Source organism: Telmatherina bonti, assembly GCF_933228915.1.
Source record: "Telmatherina bonti genome assembly, chromosome: 4".
In the NCBI taxonomy this organism is placed as follows: domain Eukaryota; kingdom Metazoa; phylum Chordata; class Actinopteri; order Atheriniformes; family Telmatherinidae; genus Telmatherina; species Telmatherina bonti.
This window is the reverse complement of record NC_136622.1, coordinates 26,209,712-26,234,276: the sequence shown is the minus strand read 5'-3', so window position 1 is coordinate 26,234,276 and position 24,565 is coordinate 26,209,712. Positions and strand designations below refer to the sequence as shown.

General features: G+C 39.9%; 1 protein-coding gene across 1 annotated transcript in view; it reads right to left on the bottom strand.

The window, feature by feature from the left end:
• The window catches only part of nkain4 (sodium/potassium transporting ATPase interacting 4), a 44,661-nt gene extending 20,296 nt beyond the window's left edge, over positions 1–24,365 (bottom strand). The window contains exons 1-3 of the mRNA XM_079238808.1: positions 24,112–24,365; positions 6,569–6,706; positions 5,328–5,408 (exon numbers count right to left, since the gene is read on the bottom strand). Coding sequence (XP_079094934.1) covers positions 5,328–5,408; positions 6,569–6,706; positions 24,112–24,165 — 273 coding nt within the window. The 5' untranslated portion in view covers positions 24,166–24,365. The remainder of the gene's footprint in view (positions 1–5,327; positions 5,409–6,568; positions 6,707–24,111) is intronic.
• Positions 24,366–24,565: the final 200 nt, after the last annotated feature.

Genomic DNA, 24,565 nt, shown 5'->3' with positions numbered 1-24,565 from the left:
AAAACTTGAAAGGAAAGCTCAATCCATGTACAGAGGAGTTAGGTAAAAAAATATAAAGCGAATGTGAGATTAGTGATTCCTTTCTGTGTTTAATACTAAAGTAATAAGTAAAATGGAAGATATGTTTGCCAAAATTTACTTCCTGATATAAAGTGGAACAGCAAAAGTGAATTGCATCCTGGTTGCATGAGGCAATACTTTATGCTTCTCACTAAAGGAATGTGAGTATTATGTCAAGCTTTAGGTTGTCATATCATCCTCCACCAATCTTAGCTTGATAATATCATAACGATTATGTTACTTCTTGAAGTAATAATTCTATAAATCTATAATTTCTTTGGTATTCTGTGTGGTGAAAAAAATAGGAGTGGTATGTTTTGTCATCGTTATTTTCACCAACATTTACTTGAATCTTTATGACTTTAGATTCTTTACAAGGAGAAACTGAGTCTGACTGTCATCATGAAAACAGAAGACATCATCTCCATAGATATTCTGGTGATTTCCATTGCATTTGGTAATAATTTCATTTTTTTAAAGAGTTTAATGTCCCATGAAGAAAGGGTTTTATAATTCATCAAGCTGTGGTCATTCTTGTTTATACGTAGTATTTTGTGATAACAATGGATACTGAGTTAACCCCTTAGCTTTGCAAAATGTCAGAGAAATCCTTAAAACCTTTATCTTTTATTTTAATGTTCCGGCTGATCAAAGTGATGGACTAAACAACGCAGCCATGTATTAAGTCTGAAAATACAATTTTCTCTTTAAGTAGTAGCTTTCAGTGTGAATTAGGAAGTTAAATTTAAAATGTCTGTTTTTAAGGAGTGCATACAAACATCGCTAATAAAAATTCCTCATGAGCCATCATTGTTGATATGCTGAAAAGGGTTTTTCATACCTGCAGGCTCTGTAACTTGCATTTTATATAATCAGTCTTTTGGGTTAAAGGTTGAAACTTCAAATGGCAGATATATCAACACCGGGGAAAGTTCTTCTATTTTTTCATAGTCTGCGTGGCTAGATAAACAAACTAAAATTTGCATTAAACATTTTTTCAATTTAATTAACAAAAAAAAGGCATGAAGTGTGTAAACCTCTTCCAAAAGGCTTTCTGTTTATCAGTGAAGTTTAATTACTTAAAGTTTAAATCTGAATCATGATGATAATGTTAATTTTGGAGACACATTATAAATTATGTTGCACACCATGCTGCGGTTCATTTTGGAAACAGCCATGTAAGCCCAAGCGCACAGCCCCACAGACACTCCACCATCAATCAATACCCCAAATACAGCAATCTAACCCTGCATCTGGCCCTTAGTGACAAGACATACATTATTAACAGAACTGTGCTGTCAGGAAACATCTCCGATTCCTATCAAGCCCCACTCACAAATATGCATCAACAACACATGATCACAAAAGGTAGCAATAACATTTAATATAATAATACATCTGTGCCATCGGTGATTTTTCCAATAGGATTCATGAGTAATACTATAATAGTCGTATTATTCCCCTCTCTTCTTGATGATGAGCTATGATCACTCACTGTCTCTCATTTTTTCTTTCTTTGCTATTCTGTCATTTGTCACACAGTCACAAAAACAAGGACATCTGAGGGTCATCGTTGGACTGCAAGGACTAATGACTTGACAGATGCCATTGATTGATGCTGTGAGCCAGGGAAAACCAACTCTGCCCAAGCTGTAGGCACATTCATGACTGCAGTCGATACTGAAGAAGCTTCTGGCAAATTAATGTCAGGAGTGGTATTGTTATGCTTCCTCGCACCCCGAAGCACAAATCAATCTCACCATACTTTTCAAGCTAAGTTTACTGATAAAAAGCTAAACTGTTTCCTCCACTATAAGTCGATGTATGTTGAGACAAAATCCTACTATTGGAATCAAGATAAGGATTTACATCAAAAGATTGTCATCTTATATCCAAGGACTTGTTTCTCAAATAAAGAGATAAGGGATTCTGTGTGATCGCAGTGGGGAACACACTGGGTGTTTCTGATGCTGCCTCAAATCTAATTCTGTTCTAGTCATTTAGCAGACACTTCTCTCCAAAATGACTGCAATTGCATTTGACAAACAAATACACATTCACTTGTTGTGTATTGATTCAAGAGCTGGAAATTTTGCTGCATTCTTAAGTAAAGTCTGCAGCCACAATGTGGATAATGATGGAGACAGTTAGATTATTTTGGAAATACATGACTAAGATTTAGGGTATTTTCAAGTTTTCTATAAAAAACTTTCTGGACAACATATTTCTCTTGGATAGATAAATCAGGGGTTTATCTTCACTTATGTTTTACCCTTACTTTTGTTTTCTCAATTATAAAACCACAATTTTGTTTAACTCTTTTTTTTTTTTTTTTTTGTTCTGTAACCAGGAGTCTTTGGATCTGATTGTATCATAACCCCACCAAATCAGTTTAGACTATTTCAGGCATTATAAAAGACAAGAAAACAAGCGTGATCTGAAATGAGTGCGGATATTAAGAAGAGAAGGAAGAAAGCAAGACAGAAAGCAAAGCAGCAAGCAAACAAGAAAGAAATAATAAACAATCCAGTGATAGAGATAAAATCGTACAATGTTTTAGACTTTTTTTTTATTTCTGCTACCAAAGTAATACCATGAAAAATATGTTGAATAAGACTCTTGGCAAAAGTTGGGAAAAACTAAGTTACAGAGTTCATAATTCTAACAGTGAGAAAAAGCTTTTTTTTTTTATACAGTTTAGTGTTGATGTCCCAGAAGCCTCCCTGTCTGTGGTCACTGTGTGGAGAGTGTGACAGACAATGAGTAAAAAGAGAAGCAACGGATGAGTGAGACTGTTTTAAACAGAGGTGTGTGCAAAGCAGCAGAGGTTTGCCTGTCTTGCCTTGTGGGGGAGGGGATGAAGGATCAATAGGAGGTGACAGAGCGTGTGGCATTTGACTCTGACAACCTGCCACCCCCACGCTTTGGGCTCACACACACTGCTCACTTGAACATGCATACAGCCGGTACAGTATCATCCTGTCAACATCTGTCAGGGCGAGCTGGAAAGAATAAGGTGACTTTGTTTTACAATATAATGTGTTGGGTGGAGGGGAGGGGTACTTATAAGACAACACATAAAGTTTGGCTGTGCATGGGTGCACGGGATGTTTATGTGTTTATGTGTGTATGTGTGCACTCCGTCAGCCAGCTTTCCTCCTGGCCACCATATGCAGAGCTCGGAGGCCAAGCTGGCTCCATCTGTTGGGTTAATGCGCACGCCTCAGCCCCAAGCAGCTGGCTCCTACAAGCCTCATTATTCTAGCAGGAACCATGCAGAAACACACAATGATACACACTCACACACGAACATAGACGGCACACACAGACATATGCGGTGAAGGACAGGCACACTTGACGGAGCCAAGGATCTTCACACAATGACAGAGCTGGGTAGCCTGGGAAGGTGTTTTTGAAACTCATTTTGGCCATCTGAGCAGGTGTCTGTTAAATTTCTGCCTGAATTCATTATTCTCAGTGGTCAGCAGGCAGTAAGGCAAGGTAGTCATCAATGGTGGAGAGTGCAGTAAAAATAAGAAAGGCAAGGATTAGAATAATGAGAAATTAAATACCATCAAAGGAGCAGTGAGCAGAGTGAATTAAGATAAAAAGAAGGAAAGAGGGGGGAATAAAATTAGAGGTTGTGGAGAGGTGACGTTGGTAACACTTGCCATTGTCTGAATTAGTACGTGTCTGATCTGTACTTAGGAACTGCAGGAAAGCCACAGAGAATTTAAAGTGTTGATGTGGGTGCGACACATGGAGCTGAAGAGGATTGTTCCCGATTAGTAAGTTTTAAGCCCGCTCTTCAAACTCAATAGGGAGGTAATTATTCCCCACAGGTCAGCAGGAACGGCAGAAAAACACATTGAGGAAAAACAGGAAACATTCTTTAAGGCCAAATTAGAAAATCTCTGCTGAGCTGTTGCAGTTGTTTGTGCTGCTGATTCCTCAGGTTTTGGCGAGTGATTTATAGTTCAGAGGTGGATTTATGTTACACGGTTGTGTAACACACAGATTATAGTGTACACTGCATACTATTGTGTTTTCTTTGACGGTGATTGTACTCACATCAAGACTTTTAAGCGTAATGCACTGTAAAAAAAGTTTGGTGGCAAAAGAACATGATTATATCATATAAAAAACATACACTAGTAACAAGGTTGAAAAAGAATTAATTATGTTCATATTATGTATTTTTTGTTTATCAGCACATCTGGTTGTAATTAAAAAGAGAACAAGGACTAAGTTGAGATGAATGACAGAAAAAGAATAAAGTGAATTGAGACGCTTTCATGACAGAAAGGTGAAAACTTAATGTCAGTGTTCGGCTGAAAACCGATAATCTTCGACTTCGAGTCTGGGAAAGACTTTTAAGTAGTAGTGGTACAAATAAAGGATCTTTGCACTTTTGTATATAGTTCTACTTCTCTGACATTATAGTTGGCTCACTTCAAGCTCAGTGGGTAACGAAATGAGTGAAGGGAAGAAAGTAAGCTTTAAATTAGATCAGTTAGTGGTTCATTTTTGCTTTTTAAACACTTTTTGTCTTACATCCCTGTTATGCTATATGAATAAGGAAGTATTTTCTCATATCACACATTAATTTACCATCTCAGCCAACTGTGTCATGGGATTCCTTGCGCCACATTCTCATGGTTTTTGAGAATAAAACTTGTCAAATAATTTAACAAGAATGTTCATATAAAACTTAAACAGAAAATAAAAAGCTTAAAAATGTAGATGGTCCCTACACCACATGGCATGCCAGGATTTGATGTTAATCTCTACAGGTTATCAACAGGAAATGTATTAAATAATTAACAACACAATGTAAATCAATGTACTGTCTTTCTTATTTGCTTGTGAGAAGCAGCTGCAGCGGTGATGTTTGCACATTCACGCTTTCATACACTGTGCATGCATTTTCGACAATGCTTAAAATTTCACCGCAATCAAGTTTTAAGGTGCCCTGCTATTTAATGTCATGGGCCACTTGGACGTTAATCAGAAAATAAGTCATTTCTGAAGGAATAGTTTAAGCCTGCATTTGTACTGACAGGGTTTATGATGCACATGACGACTCCTGCAGCGTAACCGTCACAGCTATTAGAAAGAGGAACATAAATCTGTTTGACTCTACAAACAGCTCGAAGCTATGACCTTAAAAAAGAGAAGAATGTTCATTACAGTACAGACAAACCCTCTCACTCAGCTTGCATGTGCATGGTGAAAGTTTTAGAGATAACAGATATTTCCAGTCTTACCTTTGACAGACCTCCTACATCCAGGTAGAAACAGATGATGAAGACATTCCAGGCTACCCAGAGAGCGGCCCAGATTATGTACTACAAGAAAAGCATACAACACATTAGCTGCATGGAAACTATTGTATATGAAGTGAAGTGAGTAGAAAATGTCACCGGCTTCACAAAGACTTATTGAATAAGTTCTGAAAAAAGTAAGGCCAGAAGCTAGTGTACATGAAATATGGGAACAACACACCCGCATATAAACGTGAGGACCTCACTTTTATGAAGATGCCAGTAAGTTCAGTAAGTGTGTTTGAGCCCTGTGGGAGTTTCGGGTCTTTAAACTGCTGAAGCTGAATAAAGTTCATGATTCGACCATTTAGAAAATTGTACAGTCAGACAGCCAGCTGCTGACAGACAGAGTGGTACTGGGTGGTATTCACTGACAAAGTCATCAGAGTGAAGGTTGTGAAATCCTCTTACTCACAGTGAAATGTGTGTTTAAAATGTCAGAGGAAGAGCGAAGGGCAAAAGAGCAGCTCCATAAAAACATACATGTTGAATCATGAAACCCTCCAGCTTGCACTCCCATTTTCCACTTGACATGAGACAATAGCTTCAACTGTTCTTCCTTCCTCTCCTATTCAGTTCCTTCTTTCCAGGTTTTTTTTTTTCATCTCATCCTGTGTGGCTTCCTTTTACACCTCTTTATCTCCCTTGTCCTTCTTTATTTATGCTCTTCTAACCCTTTTCCCATCTCTTTCTGGCTGCTATAATATTTTCCTGCACCATCTGTGCATTCTACTAATATTGCTAAAAGTAGGTTTTAGTGCCTCAGGTGAAGGTTATGGTTTCAGATAAAAACTGGAGTGTGCAAAAGCATGTTTCTTCAGTTACATGCGGACAGCAGGTACAATGGCACGTGCTTTGTTTTCTGCTTTATAGAATGACCTTCTCTGTCCAGAAACATGAAACCCAGTATAAATCTGATGAGCTCCTTAGTCCCCTTTAAAATCCCACCCCCGCCTTAATTAGGCCTAATTATCAAAGGATTAGAGTGATTTAAGGGTGTCGCTCAATAAACAAAAGAGTGCAGCACAATTTGCAGTTGGAGGAAAGGCAACAACATCACTATTCTACAGTATAGTCTGTACAAAGATTTTGGTTAACATGATGTGCAAGTGCTAGAAAATAAATAAATAGAAAAATAAAACACCAGTATGAACTAAAAGTCACTTGTGATTTAAGTTACTCACCACTATAATGTAGCGTGGCCGATACTGGATGGTGCCAAAAAGGCCAAGGATGACGATGATGATGTGGAAGAAGTTAGCAAGAATGGGTGCCCACTGATATCCGAGGAAGTCAAATACCTGTCTTTCTAAAGCAAATACCTGAAGAATGAGACAAATAAAAATACAAATGTGTTCACATTAATATTAGCTGAAAGTAAGCCATCTTTATGCAGTACATTTCCTTACATATAAACTCATAAATGCAAGAGAAGTGAGCTATAAGAAAAATTTAAGTGTTTCACAATGCATGAAAAAACACGGAAATTGCTCAAGAGCACAGTCTTCTACTGATGTAAAATAATGTTGACCGCACACCCAACACATTTTAGTCTTTTCCCAGCAAACAGACTAGAATTCAAATCCAAAACTTTGTTGTGAATGTGCCATCAAATGCAAATGATGCCAAAGTCATAACTTAACCTCAACAGAAAGATACATTCAGACAGAACCATTCATGAGTCACCTGATTATTTGTGAGTAAAATCAGTACCACAAGTTAACTCTTATTTTGAAGAAGAAACAAAAAATAAAGCAGTCACAGTTGCAGTGTGTGGAATTTTTAGGAAGTTGATACAATAGACACAGACAGCATAACACCCACTCAATGAAATACACACATATAATTGAGCTAAAAATAGACATTTAAGTTCTTCTTTGTTTCTTTTATTAGATTTAAAAAACACATTAAAAACATCGTATCAGAAATGGACCGCAGCAGAGTCAACGGTTTAAATAAAAATCTGCATTTCCATTTACCATCGAAAAACATTCATGTTAACACGCTATTGACTAGACAGTCACAAGGTCAAATGCCTCCAGTTTGTTAATATATAAGCAAGAGTTTAAGACATTGATGGCAGAGGGGAAAAGAGCCCACACTGAAAGGCAGGAATGAAAACACAGGTTTGATCCAAGTGTGAATATTTTTGTTTTTATTTTATTTGTTTATTTGTAGTTGTTGTTTTTTTTTTGTTTTACTTCTTTTTTATGTACATTAACCTGGTTGTGACCCCCATCAGGCAATAATATTTTTCAGGTACACTTCGGCACAAATAAAAAGATTTGGTTTAAAGAAGAAAACCACTTGGTAATGGTGAGGTAAAGATCATGGTGTATCTTAAAATATGTTCTTTCATCTTTTTAAAGGTGTATCTTGTGTATTTGTTTTGTGCCAACGGGTCTTACTAATTGCCTCTGTGCAACTAGTTAACAGTACAGCTCATCTATGGGCGGATGTGATCCAAACCTTGATCGACAATGAAAAGTGAACAATTCATTTTTCTGGTGAACATTTCACTTTTCATTGTTATTTGGAAGCTGAAGTCAATATGTGTCCAAGTCTAAACAATTCACCGGTTCTTTATGGAGGCACTCCACTTGCACAGTTTGACTGTTTACCTCCCATCAGTGGGAGCACCCAGAGGGGAAAAGTCGACGTTTGACTAAATAAACAATGACAGATTTATCGATTCAAGCCCTGCTGAGCTTAAGAGGAGAGCTCTTTTTCCAACCTACCTGCCAACGGCTGAAAGAAATGAAAATGCTCGGGAACTTTACGGGAGGTGAGGGCCTTCCTTATTAATACCAATGCAGCGAGCTCAGGCACTCATGAAAATATGTGCACACATGTTATGAAAACATGTTGACACACGCATACACAACCATAACCAAGGTTCAACCTCCTGCAATGAATAGTAGAGTTCCACAGTTCCCACCGCTCACTTACCCACTCCAGTCATCAATAATGATTTGAGACAGATGTCTTTTTATACAAAGAGGATTGATGTAAGTCTTAATTTAACTACACACAAAATCAATCACCATCTCCATACCTTACACCGAACATCTTTTAGTCCAATGTTTTGTGCATCAGCAGCAAAACAAAACAATTTGAATATTTACATTTGCATCTGCTTAATTAGTATGCTTTGGGGTTGGGAGGGTGGGTGCACAGAGGGGTGTGAACAATTTAATTAAAATTCCACTGCCAATCCAATTCGATTCATTTCCGGTGTTAGTATGTGTGTATGTGTGTGTGTGTGTGTGTGTGTGTGTGTGTGTGCGCGCGCGTGTGTGTGTGTGTGTGTGTGTGTGTGTGTGTGTGTGTGCTTGTGTCTGAAGAAGCTACATGTTCTGTTGTGAGTTGACATGTCATTTACAGCAAAATGTTTGAAGATGGATGAGGGAGGGAGAAATGTTACTGCTAAAATGAAAGGAACACACCACTGAACACATTTAGACAAACACACACAAATCACTCACACAGGCGTCACGCCAAGCGGTAGCAGCTCATCTTAATGTAATGGAAATGTTACCAGCAACTCGATGAGATGTAGTGACAGGCGGGGCAGAGACACGATCAAATGCTGAGTGATAATTAAAAATGAACACTTTGTCTCATAGAGTACGAAGGTAATAACTCCGCGGGCTGGGTGTAACGCGACAAAGGATGCAATGAGTGAACCACAACATGCACTCAGATCTATCAAACCAATGTCAAAAAAATTCTTTGCAGTAGAAAGTAAAGCCTTTTCCTCGTATTAAAGAGAAAAACAAGTAAAGAGTGACAGACAGCAATACATGTGGTGGATGAATGGAATAATTAAAAAAAACATTGTAAAATCTGTGAAACAAAAATGTGAAAAGGAGCATAAATAAGCCATATTAACCTTCAATAAACTAATAATTTCTGTCTATCCCATGGATAGAGAAAGGACTTAAGTAAATGAATAGAGCTTAGAGAGTCCTGCATCTTCTGGTCACCTGTGGGTCATGGTGAGAGAGCTCAGTAGGACATGACGCCAAAGGAAATAAGCAAAGATGAGAAGCAGCTTTAGGGCAGTTCATTATGTTGGGACATATACAGGCCTGATCCCTTTGAACCTGTGACATCTGTTGAGTTTTTACCAAGAAACGACTTTTAGATCCACCAATTTTTTTCCCATCAATTCATCCATCCATTGTCTGTCTCCTTACTGACTGGGTAGCAGGGGGGCCAGTCTGAAAAGATTCCCAGACCTCCCTTTGGCTGGCCACATTCTCCAGCTCCTCTGGATGGACACTGCAAAATCCCCAGCAAAGAATTTTTAGCTTTACCTTTATGTCATGAGTCTGCCCCAAGGCCTCCCCCTGGTGAAACATGTCTCCCTCTCTATGAAGCTATGTGTGCTACATCTTCACCAGATCCCTGAACCACTCAGTCTGGCTCCTCTCAATGCAGAGACAAGCAGTGACTTTGCTCTCAGCCTTTCTAGGATGACTGTGCGCTCCCCTTTATCTGAGAGTAAACCCACTCACCCTGCTTGTATTAACAATCTCATTCTTTCAGTCTCTACTCAAAGCTAACAATCAAAGGTGAGGTTTAGAACAGAGATGGACTGGTAAATTGACAGCCTTGCCTTTTGGATCAGTTTTTTTTTAACCACACAATCTACACTGCAGTTGTATCACTGCAGATCCCACCCCACTGGGCTTGTTCATCTTCCATTCCACTCTGCCCTCACTCATCAACATAACCCCAGATACAAAAAGATGTCCATGTGAGGCAGTGAATCATTCCCAACCTCAAGGAACCCACCCGTTCCAATTTAATCCATTTGCCTCATATGAAGAGGTGCTAATTTTTACTCAAGCTGCTTTACGCTTAGCTGCAAACCAGCGTAGTGCCTCATACAGGTCTCTGACGATGAAGTTAATAATCTGAAGACAGCAAGTACATAATCCTAAATCTAAGATCCTAGTCTGCTGGCAGAAATTCTTTCCATAAAGGTTAAAATAATTGGTGAAAACAAGTTTGACTAACTACAGGGGTTGCAAACCATAACCTCACACTGGTTGTACAAGGGCCAAAAGCTAGCTTAGAATAGCATAAACCGTCACAGGTCTACACAGTTATATCCCATGCTGAATTCAGTACACAGATATAATTGTTCCTGTCAAATATTTCCACGAGTCATTGAGTTAATGATAAGTATAGAAATTTGAAATGTGAGCACTGCTATGTGTATAAATGTGTGGTCTCTCCTGTGAGATACTGTAAGCCTATCGTGTATGCTGCTAACTTAATAATCCACCGAGATGACAACAATCAATCAGAGATAGAAAGGCCTTTGCCTGCCCAGACGTACATGAAGGCACACACGATCACACAAAACCTATATGGCACAATTAGCTCACAGCTCATAGGAAGCAGGTTACTGGAGAGTGGAGTGGAATTTGATCAAAAGATACCAACGCTCTTCCAGGAATAGTGAGCCGGCTACATAACGGCCCGTAAAAGCCTCTAACTGACCTCCGGCAAGAATAAATGACTCCCTCCAGAGTGACGGAATCTCTTAGTGTGTATTTTGGTTTTGAGTGTGTATGTGTTGCCCACAAATATGACTCCTCCCACCATAAATACTAAGCAATTAAGGGAATAGTATGGCAGCAGGATGCAACAAGGTCTTCTTGCTCCTTTACTACGGCCCAGCCTTCGTCCTCTTTCACTCAGCTTGTTTTCGCAAAATCTATTTATAGCTTTCCAAAACCATCATTTATTCTGAATTTCAGTCAAGTGATACCAGATTAAGATCAAAGACCTAAATTCCAGCTACACTACATGTATGCACCATGTATGCACCATGTATGCACATCAAGAAGAAAAGAAAAGTGGACACTTTCAACACAAAAATACCCTACATCCAAATTATCATTGTAACAAAACATTTCCACTTTTAACATGCCATGACGAGAGAAAATAAACTACATGTAAGTAGAATAAGAAGATCAGAGCATATGTGACTAAGGCGGAAAAAACATTTGATCAACATAATTTGAAGCTAATTGAGACCTGCATGTGTGCTTAAGATAAGAAGCTGAAATCTATGAAAACACGTTTGCTTTGACTAAGTATCCAACCTGGATTCCAGGCAGAGACCACAGTATGTCGCAGACTGTGCTGCCACGAGTTTGTGATATGCAGAGGCAGGAAAGGTTTTTGATCAGGTGTTTATGTGTGATTTTTCCCAGGAGCGAAAAGACAAAGGTGACCGGTGACCCTCTCATTTCCACACCTCTCCACCTTAGCCTCCAGTTATTATAAATCACACTGTTGTTTCAGTGCAGTGACTGGATATATCATCAGGATGTGTGCAACTGTGTGTTTGTACCAATTTTCTGTGACTTTGGGCTGCATGAGTCAGTCTCCCCCAAGTTAAAGTCTATAACTATGATGCACAGAGTCAGGCAGATAGAGGACGGTGAGGAATGGCAGGAGATGTAAAGAGCCCATATAAAAACAGCTATATAAGCAAAGTAAACTTATTAGCTTCTGAACAAGAAGAGGAAGAAAAACAACAGGCAATGTCCATGTACTGTTACTCACAACAAGACCATTTTTGTTGCTGTATCCCTACAATCACTGCTGTTTCATGCCTGTCTTGCTCTCTAACTGTTATTTTGCTGCCTGTCAGCAGTGACTAGGAGTAAAGACAAGTAAGGGCAAAGCCAGGCACACTTTATAAAGGCAGTCATGCTCTGATTCATCCCTGTCATCCCTTTTTACCACCCGATTTTCTTCCATTCCCCTCATCTAATATGAAAATAACCTTGTAGTAACTGAGTATTTGTGTGTCTATATGACCATGTAATCCAGTGCCTCCTAGTTTAGATGGGGGGGGGGGGGGGGGGGGGGGGGGGCGGGGGGGCAAAAATAAAGCTCTTCTTTACCTGTTAAATATCTTTTTGTGAGTCCTAACTATCCTCATGCTTGCCTTTTCCTCTTTTTAGTTAGATCGTTTTTTTTTTCTGTTTTGTTCATGATTATTTTTCTAAAAGTCATTTTGAAATGATCCAAAGTGGAAACACATTGTTACATGCCCAGAGAATTAGGTGCTAGCGGTCTGTTTCCTGTTCACATTTCATCATAGTGCAGCCTGGGATCATGACATTATGAATGGTTACTGGAATATTATGGATCTCTACAGAGTTCAGTTCATGAAAGTGAAGGCGATTGTGCTGAAATGTAATAAAAAACCTTTTTTTCCCCAAGAACAATTCCCCCAAATGAAACATTCCAGTACCATGTCCGTTTGTTGTTGCTGAGTTTTTGAGCATGGTTAGCCCCATTGGTAATAATATAAAGAACAGCAGTTTTAAGGGGGGCTTTCTATCACTCACTGCCTAGTCCCTAATAAAAAATACACAGTGTGACAGTAATAGATTAGGACAGTAAAAGCCTCGCCTTGTCTTTTCTCTGGGACTCCCAGCAGGTAGTAAAGCATTTCTCAGGAACTTTCCACAATGTAATTTTTCACTCCTTGCCAGGGTAAAGTTATTACACCCTGGTGCCTACATGGTCTTCGTGTAACTGTGTAACTAATGGTGCCAATCCCAGAAAGTGTGTGATGGTGTGTGTGGGGTTTTTATTGGGCGCATGGAGAGCTGGCTAGATAGATAGCCCATGGTGGTGCTTGGTGCTGCTTCGTCTAGCAGAACTGAGACAAGGATTAAGAAATAAGATGCTTTTAAAAGCCACTTTCTTCCTCACTGCTGGAAATATGGCCATCATAGTGAAACATACATCAGCAACAGTCCCTTTTAAGTACTTCTTAGTGTTGGTGATGATGCTAAACAGACACTAAGGGAAGAGCTGCTTGTTCTTTGGTGGAGTGGCTATTTGAAGAAAATTAATCAAACTGCTCTTTATCTAAGAGGAAATATGCTAAACTCCTAGTGGCACAGGGTAATCTGTCAGTGCTTTCTGCAAACAGAAAATAAGAACATTAAACAAACTCGCCTTGTGGTCTCTAACAAACTTAAACTTCTCTTCTGTGTCTTGCAATCTTCTCTCTGTTAAAGTTATTTTAGGTTTAGGCTTTGAACATATTGACTCCAGTTATCATCACTTGATCATCCAGTCAGCAAGTGTTTGAAAACAACCTCTTCGTTTTTTAGTGCCGGACTATCCTCAGGAGTCTGGATCTTTTAGGGAGTCAATCGACCAGATTAAGACATCAGTGAAATCAAAATGGTGAAATGTGAATCTGTGATCGTTTTACATCAGTCAAGCTCAAGACACAACCAATGTCACCCAAAATCCAATGTCAATGTGTGTAATTAATCAAATTTGAATTAATATTACAGAAGCTGACTGCCTTGTGAGGAGGCAATATGAGCCGTAGGACCCACAATTCAGCCAATTTAATCTAACCTGAACCTTACACCTCAGTGGAAATGAAAAAGACCCCTGGCTGAAATAATCTTTTAACTCCTGGGGGAAAAAACTCCAGGGTATTTAACTTAGAGCTGATGTTCAAATTGCAGCTTTATATGATCAAAGCTTTAGTTAACTTGAGCTCAGTTCATGCTCTCCTTTCACATTGAAAGTACATGAGGGTCCACTTAGGTCCAAGTGATTCACTCACTGATACACAAGTGTCAAACTAAGGTCATTGACAACAGCTATGCTGCAAGTTTTTGTTTATTCCCTGCTCCAGCACACCTGACTGAAATTAAGGGATACTTTTGTGTGACTCCATATTTTCTAAACACAGGCATATGTGTACACTTTATACGGGTTAAAAATCAGCCATCACTGACAAAACTCAACCCCAGTGGTCAAATAGAGAACTAGATGAGGGTCTTCCATTTAACCCATTTATCCAGCATATACTACTTCTTATATGGACTTGTTGCCCTGTATAATTCTTAACTTGTTTTGGTATGTAAAGACATGGCAGTAGTCTCCCATCTTAAGTCAAAGCTGAAATATTTACAATAGGAGAAAGGCAATTATGTAATACTGGGGAATTTTTACTGCATAATCAAAATACATTGATAAGAATAATAAGTTAATTACAAATGAAAGCATCCAGGATCTACTAAGAAGGACTTGAGAGTCAATTACTTGGTCCATACTCTGAGTCAGCCATGGCCACATGTGGTCACATCATTTCACACTGCCTGTTTGACTGATGCTTCTCTACAAGTAAGAAGGAACAAGCCATTTGGTGGGAGGTTGGATATATAAGAATTATAATAGGCATTACTGGCCATTTGTTTTGAATAAGGCAATGTTTGTGTTTAATCATGCATAAGATAACAGGATAACAATCACATTAACAGTGTTAGCACTGAGAACAATGAACAAATCCAACTACTCCACTGAGCTTTATGTGGCAGGCGGATGAGATTTTCCTAAACTCTGGCAGGATGCTGTCTTATTGGCTTACCGGGATGTTGGTTTTTTGCAAACACAAAGATGTGCATTTAAATTCATGCTCCAACCACAAAGAGTCACAAGAGATGTAGGTGGAGATGTATTCTAATACCAGGTATGAACTGGTGTACGTCATCTTATTATTTAAACCATCTGTGATGGACTGGCAACCTGTGCAGGGTGTACCCAGCCTCTCATCCAATGGTTGCTGAGATAGGCCCCAGCTTCCCGCAACCCTGAATTGGAACAAGGATGGATGGATGGATGGATGGATGATTTAAACGTTGTGCTATTTGTTCTTATCTGTCAGCATTAAGTCAAGGTTTCATATAAAGAGATGATCTGATCTTTGTGTCATGACTGTGTTGCAGTAATATTTAGGTAAATACAAACAAACTGAACTTCATTGCTTCAGAGCTTTGCAGATATTACTACTTCAACCTCTATTGAGGGGTTTCTAAGGTTACAGGTGAGAAGTCGATCTTACTGTAGCACCAACTGCTCTTATGGTTTCCATTAGACCCAAACAACATTTAACTGTCCTGATGCCCTGTAGATTTTAGGTGTTTTCCAGCTGCAGCACACCTGACTCAAACTGACGAGTCATTAACAGGCTGGTGCAGAGCTTGACATGAAGCAGCTGGAGATCATTTTCATTTGACTCAGGTGTGTTGCAGCAGAGAAGCATCTAAAACCTGTAGGACATTGGGCCTCAAGGACCAGATTTGGTAATCCCTGATCAAAGAGATGAAAAGCAGGAACAAGAACAAGTAGAACCCAAACACAATGACAATGGGGAGCATGGAAGTATACCAATGAAACAAGAGCAGCTTAAAGCAGCCAATCCCATCTCCCCCTTCTGTCCCAGATTTAACAAAGAGCTCTTTAGGTTTCGCCCCAATTAACAAGTGGGCAATTTAGCTGTAACAGAGGAAATTCTCATCAAGAATATGCAGGCAAGAACAGCAAACAGCTGTCAGCACTTTGCACCCTCCAGCTCCGATTTCCATAATTGAGTCAGTAATGTTGCTCTTTTCATCATATTGCCATCACTCTTAATCTTTTATCCATCATTGAAGAAGTTCTGCTGAGTGCAGTCCTACTGCTCAACCATTTGATCACACATGTTTAAAGCAAACACACCTGAGTACTCATCGGTTGCATGCAAAACATGGATTGAAAAGTTGTGTGGAAAATTTGATTGAGATGAATATGCATCACAGCCATTCATCTGAATGTGATCTGTCAAGATAGTGATCCCAGCTGTGGAGCTCCCAAAGCAATTTATTCAATGCCACACTATAACAAATGACCCCACTGGAACCGTTGGAACGGAAAGAGAGAAATGGGCTTGCAAATAGTTCTAGTTTTATCTCCATTATGGTTTAATATGGCAATGCCACTGATGTGGAACACATGCAGGCACACGAGCACAAGCCTGTGCATGGATGGAAGCCTGCACACACTCACATTTGCCAGCCCAAGGTTTTCACTATAACCACAATATTAATGATGTGTTAAATTGAAGACATTAAAATTGTGAACAGTTGTAAAAGGGGCCTCCAGGGACAGAGAGAAGATGGGTTTTCCACAAACACACACATTATTAGAAACCAACATGCATGCAGCTTGAGTGGTGTCTCAAAACTGCAGGGAAGGTGGAAAAGTAAGACAAGGTCTACCATGGAACATGACAGGTTTAATCTGTTCAACAAGTAATCGGAGACTGAGTTTATTCCAATAATATAAGAGAAAATATCACATACAATACATGCCAAAACAACAGAGCACTCAAGTGCATTTAACTGGCTGCTGTAATGCATTTTGGTTTGGTTTTGTAGTGAGATTATATTCATATGTAGAAGTACCTTCAGAGTCACACTTGCCCTAGCAGTGTTTCTCAATTCTGGTCCTCAGGCCCCCCTGCCCTGCATGTTTTAGGCAACCCCACTGTAACACCTGAATGAAACAAAGGGCTTGTTAACAGGCTGCAAAGAACTTGATGAGGAAGTTCCATAATCTGACTCAGGTGCTTTAAAGGAAGATCATGTCTAAAACAGGCAGGGCAGGGGGGCCTGAGGACTGGAATTGAAAAACACTGCCTTAGCAGCAGGATGTGTACTGAACTCTGTGTTCATCACAAATCCAAGAGGTCATCTAACAGCAGTCATCTCTCCTCTTAGCATGCCAACTCAGATTTGTATCATACATTCCCAAGCTGCCTTCTGACGAGTACCTGCAGTTTTTTTTAAACATTTTCTTATTAACAAAGCACCGGAAAGAGGGAGGGGAAAGGAAAGAAGATGAAAAAGAGGAGGGGGTAAAGGAAAGTAAAACATGGAGATCTCGAGTCTGTCAGGTCTCCAGAGACACACCCATATTGAGCTCAGAGTGAGAGGTTGAACTACTACCTACCCCCCTTTTCTCTCTCTCCTTCATTCTACGTATCTAGCTGTACCTCATCCAAATCTCCAGTGGCTCTTCTAAATCAAATGGCAATCAATAATTTAAACATATTCCAACCTGCAATCTTAGAAGGGACAGAAAATGAGGAACAAAAAAAGGTGGAGTAAAACAAAATGGGGAAAAAGATTGAGAATGGACAGGGGGGGTATGGCACAGCTTTGTTGCATTTTCCCCAATTCATTACACATTCAAGCAAAGATTCCCGTCCTCTGAATGATCCAGGTTAAATTAAGCTCTCAGGTGAGGCGATGACACACTGGTGCTCCAAAACCAGGAAATGTGAACGTGCATTTATTAAGGAGTCACCTTGTCCTGTGGCTCCATGTAAGCTATTGTTTAATCAACTTTGATGGACGTTTTTTTTTTTTTTTTAGGTAAGGCCAGACACGGCCTGTCAGGAATCTGCTCTTCCGTGGACGAGAGCTGTTCAGGCGTAGCAATCAACACAGCCAGGACCAAGACGACAATCAGCACGGAACACCAGGGGTCCATTTGACAGCACAGCACAGATTAACCATTTGAACCTCATGACCTTCAAAAAGAATTGAATAAAGACCTGGAGATGATGAAAGTCGGGGTTAAGGCTTTTATTTCTGAGGTCATCTGTGGCCAGCAAATCAAATACTGCCTTCACAAACTCACAAATTCCTAGGACTAAATTAGGCTTCTATCCCAAGCCTTATTCAAAAAGGACTTTAAAGCTATATTAAAGACCTTCTATTTTCACATTTTTAGCATCGTCTGAATGGTGAGGCAGCTGGATTTTTGCAAGTTCAGAATCATGAGAGAATCCATCGCACCAGGATTCATGCAACAGTATTTGAGGCAAATTAAATCAGACCAATCAGCACCCAGCACTGAAAGCTTGAGGCAGGTCAACAATGGCCACAAAGTGAAGATAAAAGATCAAACAATGACTCTGGAGGTACTTGTGGAATTCAGCTTAATTCTCTTTTAAAAGTCATTTTCATTTCATGGAAACACTGTCTTCGCAAAAAGTCACAGAGCACGAAAGTTACACCATGTCTACAGTCTAGGTCAAACATAAGGAGCACACACTGACAAGCAGTTCAGGATCCACTTTCCCTTGAAAAATAAATGAAACAATACAAACTTTCCCATTGATATTCAGAGAACACCTCAACATTCTGTAGATTCCATCTCTAACACAGGCCGACACCAAATTTTGTTTCCACATGGATAATTCAGATAAGGAGGTTATCTTATTCTGCCACCATGTGTGCAAGCCAACACTAAAAACTTTTTTTTTAAAAATGCAGTTTTGCTCACGGTGGTATGAATCACATTCTAGGGAAGCTTTATGAAAACTTAATAGAGGGCCCACAGAGGTAAAGACAAAAGAGCCAAGGGAAGAGATAAAAGAGCTGTGACCATTCACTCTATTCTTGCTGGCCTATCTCTTCCATCAACCTGGCAGTACCAAGGAAATACAGTTCATTATCATTGATCACACTACACGCCGAGCTGACACAGGCCTTCTGAAGAAAAGTAACACACACCCCTATACACAAAACTCCCACTAAACAAGTTAATCTGAACAGATGTCTGTAGCATCTGCAAGGGTAAAACTGAAATATTGTAGCACATGCCAAGCACAGCTTTGATTTCTCTAGTCACCAGGTTGTGATATCCTGGGAATGGGGAAGGAAAAACCAGATTACAGAGCAACCATCACACCCCAATCTGCAGGCCCGGCAGCATACACTGCTTTACTGCCATGCGGCTTGTTCCAGCTGCAGTAATTACTCTTAATAACAGATGTGTGATGAATTCATATCAAAGCTTTGGGCCAAGACCTTGTGCATGTGTGTGCCCGTCTGTACACACACGCACAGGGAGAAACAGCATTTTGATATACATCAGCCATCTCCAAGCTCATGAATATGCAGCAGGATATTTGCATGTCTGCACAACCATAAAGTAAATGAGTTTGCAGTGAAAGCAGGGAGGGCTGAAAACAGGCTAAATCTTAGATGATGTCTGACAAGGGGATAATGTTGCACCTTTAGGAGGAGAAGCTGTACTTTTCTGTGAAAAACTTTCTCAGGAGCACAGGAAAACCTGGAACAGGTTTTCTTTTCCAAAGTATTCAAGCTAATATACTATCTTGCTTTGTCATCTGGATAGAAGAGGAAAAGAAGGCAAAGTGATGTGAGAGAACTCACTTACTTTCCACTTACATAAAAAATGTTAAACTCAGCCTTTCATAGATAATGCTGACGTTTCTTAATGTTATCACTTGAAAATTTGTTGGATGAAGGCATCTGCCAAGTGCATAAAAACACATTGTGCAATGATATTTAAAAAAGGTAAATATGGAAAATATTTGTTACTGCATCTACACCTCATTTAGAAGTTTGTTCTATATGGGCTCGAAGCAAGTCTATTTAAAGTAAATGTTGAAAATGTTGCTGTAAAAGTGGATACTGAAGCTGTGGTAATCTTGCTTAGAGACTTTTTTTTTACTCTGTGTGAAGTGGTTCCTCATCCTGATAGTAGTCTAAACATTTTGTAATTTAGAACAATAAGAATTATAGTTAGACCCCTCAGTTTACTGTTAATCTGTAAAAACTCTAAATAATCAAAACGTTCTAACCGAATTGAAGTTGTTCATTTTCTTATATTTCATAAGCTTCTTCTGCCGGCTCTCCTCCCCCTCCCGCAGCGCATACGTGATAGCCACACCCTGCATATAAATAGCGTGTTAGGATGAAAATACAAAGTAGTGAAGAAGAAACTTGGATGGCAAACATGGCTGAGAAAATGCAGGAAGGATCCCCCCGACCCGGCTCGGTTTCTTTGTCTCCTCCTGCTAAAGAGCCGAGGAAGAGAAAATCGTTAGTGGAAAAAGTTGCAAATAAGAAATCCTTGGATCATGCAAGGAGCAAAACCAGAGGGGGAGGAGCCAAGACAGGGTGTCACTTTCAAATCTTGCTAGCTCCCCAACATAACCTACCCCACGTTTAAGCACATTTGGAACTAATTAAGCTCTCCTGCTAAGTGGACCGTGGCGACATGAATTATGTTAACGATCATTAACCGAAAAGAAGTTCAAGAAAAAGAAAATGCACAAAAAAGCCTTTGCCTTAAACATAAAAAAAGAAGAATTAAATTAGATATTATTGATCACACAAAATCTATTGAACATGCCATTACAATGTTGTCCAATTTTCTTTACCGTGTTCCTGCTCTGGAAGCAGAAATGGCTACTCAAACTGATTGCAAGCCTTTTTTTTTTTTTTTTTTTTTTGCAATATAAGTAGGTTGTTCACAAGGGGCTTCCAGCTTCTTTATGTGCATTACTGCCTTCAAGCAAGACTAAACTTCAAGTAAGCATAGAAACTTTCCAGCAAAATGAATATGATGTCCTTGTTTGATGTCATGCTTGTGTTGCTCTCACACTCATCTGTAAGTCGCAATGGATAAAAGCGTTTGCTTATTGACTGTAGAAAAGGACAAAATAGAATAGAATAGAATAGAATAGAATAGAATAGAATAGAATAGAATAGAATAGAATAGAATAGAATAAATGCACATAAGTACCCCTTGAATAAACACAACTGCAACTGCATGGAGAACTTTTTCTTCTCTTTGCCAGGATCAAATAAAATTCCTTGCAGCTCCTTTCCAGGACTTTTTGGTCATCAGAATCCAACTTCCTTTCCTTCCACAAATGTTAAAATCTTTACCTCACACAAGACCTACTGACCTATAACTCACAGTACAAAATGCACAGCTGTGGCTCTGGGTGTGTCTCAGGAGTGGGGAAGGATGCATAATAGGATCTGTGTGTAGCTTCAACCATCAGGACAACCAACCCAGTTTGGGCAAAACATTTCCAGTGTCAGTGTTTAGTTCTGAGCTTGTTACCCTTGCTCAATATGACTTTATGTGCTTCCGTGTGTATATGAGTGTGCATGTCTGTCTGCCCCTTACTAAAAACAAAACAAAACAAAAATACATCACTTCCACTGAAGAAGCTGCCCTCATTTCTCAGTTTCTGTTCATAGAGCCACAATGACCATCAGTTCCATTAAGGACAACATCCCGGTCACGCCGGTTGCTGACATTCACAAAACTCCAATGTTGACCAATGAACATACTTCCACTCCAGGTCAGCTTGAGGTCAACACCTCAAACAACCACCCCACTGAGACAGAAATGAGCCTGCCAGTGTCTCGGTGTACAAACAAATCATTACACAGACAGGGCTTCCAGCCAGCACTCTCTACTCTCTAGGGCTGATCAGGGTTCTGACAACCATCCAGTCCTACTGTCTACAATAGTTAGGCTGCAAAGGGAAGAGGGAACAGAGGCATTTCAATCAATACGGGCTCATTATCTGTTGCCTTCTGTCCCAGAGAGATGAGTCCCACTGCTCGGCCTGTTGATGAGGAGAGCGCATCACAATTCAATTAGGGAACAGCCGAGATGCCAAAAGAAGTTTGATCAAAGCACTCTGTCTGGCTAATTAGCACACACGGCGGCTCACAGGAGCTATTTTTATATCTGAGGAGGAGAGTGTGTTGTTTTGTTAATGGTAGTTTTAGCCAGTAATGGACTGGGAATAACCTGGTTCATTGTCAATGCATAGGTTTAAACCAGGAGCGCACAGGGGTCCCTCCTGCGGCTCTACACACACACACACACACACACACACACACACGCACACACACATGTATATTCATGTATATTTATGTATAGTCACACACGCTCACTTCCTACACACACAAAGATGACCCTTCTAAAAGGTCAGACGGGGTTTAATGTAACCTCTCTTTGCAGGTTAAACTCATCAGTGTGGAGATGTGTGTACTTGTGAGTGTGTGTTGCTCCAGACAGGAAGTGTCAGGTCATCAAGCAATAATGCTGGGGGAAAATTAAGCTATTCGTAGAAGTCTTCTGGGACTTTTAAGGCAACAAGCTGACAGCTTTATAAAGCTCATAACAAATGGTCGACCTCTTTCTCTAATGAGGCAAAAAGGTCCAAAGCCTGTAAAGGAAAAACAGGTGTGTAGCGCAAGTGAGTTCACGGCCCTCAGTATTTGAAAGCGTGTGCAAGTGTTTGTGTTTCACCAGAGGGTGAAACACGTTTTCGGCAATGTATTGTTGTGGCCTGTAAGCATACAGACACAAGCTGGCTGTCTACCTTATTTCTGAATCCCTCATGCTACCTCTTCTGATGCATTGGCAGAGGAGTTATTTTATACCACAATATAACTCTGCCAGTGCATGTCAACACACGAGGAATACGCTAAATATTTCCTTTCTTCATACATGTTTTTGTTTTGTTTGTTTGGTTCCTGGAGGTGAATTATAAGAGCTTGAAATTTGTTCATCTCTTTTTAGCTAAAACTGAGTTCATATTTATAATGAATATCCAAAAAACCGTGAAGGCTATTTTCTAAACAGAGAATATTCTGTTTTAATCCATTTTTGATTAAAAACTGAATTAGTTTGTGTTAGTTTTTGGTTTGCCAGAAGGTTTTCAACTTCCGCTGTTGTTCATTTGATATTAGCAACCTCATAGTTTCATATAGAAACTTGAGGCATAGCTGACACCAGGAATAAGCAGATAAAATGCAATAAGCTGGCAAAACTGGAAAACGATGAAACTTCTTTTTTCCTTATGATTTTAGCAGAGAAAACCGGCTACACAGTGCCATTTGCTTTCTTGTTATAAACTCTTCCATTTAGCCTGTTTATGAGCTCCATCACGTGTGACATAATATAATAGAACTTTCCCATTTGGGTCTTTGGAGAAGATTTTCTTGATCCCGATGTTGTTAAAGGTGGCGTTTACTTGGGGGGTTTCTGATGTGAGCAAGCATGGTTTTAATGCTGTCATAAATAACATTGTCACAATCTGTCAAGTAAACTCTACTCAGGAGTGGTGGAAAAGGCAGGATGGCGTGTGAGTCAGTGGAAAGCATCATCTTAGACTGCACGGTTACCATCTGTAAAATGTCACAGACTACACTTCACTGATCCAAACTGGCAATGCTCCAGAAGCTATCAACCCGATTGGGATGGGGGGATGGGGGGTGTTTTTAATGAAAAACACGAAACACAGCTGCTTTCAGTTCTCGATCAACTAATTTCTCAAATTTTAACATCAGAGATTTAATTCTCTCATTAGCAGATGTCTCAGATGTTTCTCATCAAAAAGCGAGCAGCAACTCTGAGTTTTTAATGTGTGACAGACATCAGAGTCCACATGTTGGTCACACAGAAAGCTTGAAGATGTTGGAGGCTTCAGGTGGTGCTCTGAATCTGAGCACAATGACAGAATCCATCCCAGTATTCAGAGGAGTAAACCCACAAATTTGCAGATTCACTTCAGTCCAACATTTTACAGTTAGCCCAGCAATCTCTGTGGTTTGGTGAAGAAATGAGAGGGTTTTTACCAACATATTTCTGAGAGAGCAGTGAACTTCAAACAGCTCTGCTGTGTTTCATTTAAAAAAAAAGAAAAGAAAAAAACTCACAAATCCAGGATTAACATTTCTATTCAAACAGGAATTCAAAGATAAAAGCAGATGTAAGAACACAACTTGAAAACATGCTCTGTGTGTGTGTGTGTGTGTGTGTGTGTGTGTGTGTGTGTGTGTGTGTGTGTGTGTGTGCTGTACATATTTCACAGAGTTAAATAAGACTAAGGATGGAGGCTACAGTTGTCAACATCTGACGTGCGTTTTTAAAGTTGTTTACTTAAAAAAGAACACACACATATGACTGACACAATAAAGCTGGTTTCTCTGAGATAAAAACTTTTGAAATAAACAAACAAAATAGTACAAAATATGGATCAACTCACCAACTGCAAAGTGCAGATAAAGATGAGAGTGCATCGTCCGCTGCAGCAGCCCATTGTGTCAGAAAACGCGGTGACTCTCCGGGGACTTGGATCTAGTCTGAGGAGCTCTCGGTGTGCCGACCAGACTCAGTCCTGATCCAAGCACCGGCTTCGTCCCATTTTCCTTCTCCTCTACCTCTGCTCCGGTGTCTTTTCGCTGCGCTCCTGAAACAGCAGCTGGAGTCTGGATGCGTTTGTTTACCTTCACCCCGACCAACCGGTCGCACTTGAGGTGACTGGCTGGGAGGATGGGTGAAAGCCGGTGTGTAAAAGCGAAGAGGAGGAGGAAGAGGAGGAGGAGAAGGAGGAGGAGTGGGAGGGGAGGTGGTCACGGTGGTCGTAGTAGGGTAGTCGAACGGAGCTGAGATGAAGCTGACTGGCTGAGGGCGTCACCCAGTTTCTGGCAGCAATCTGT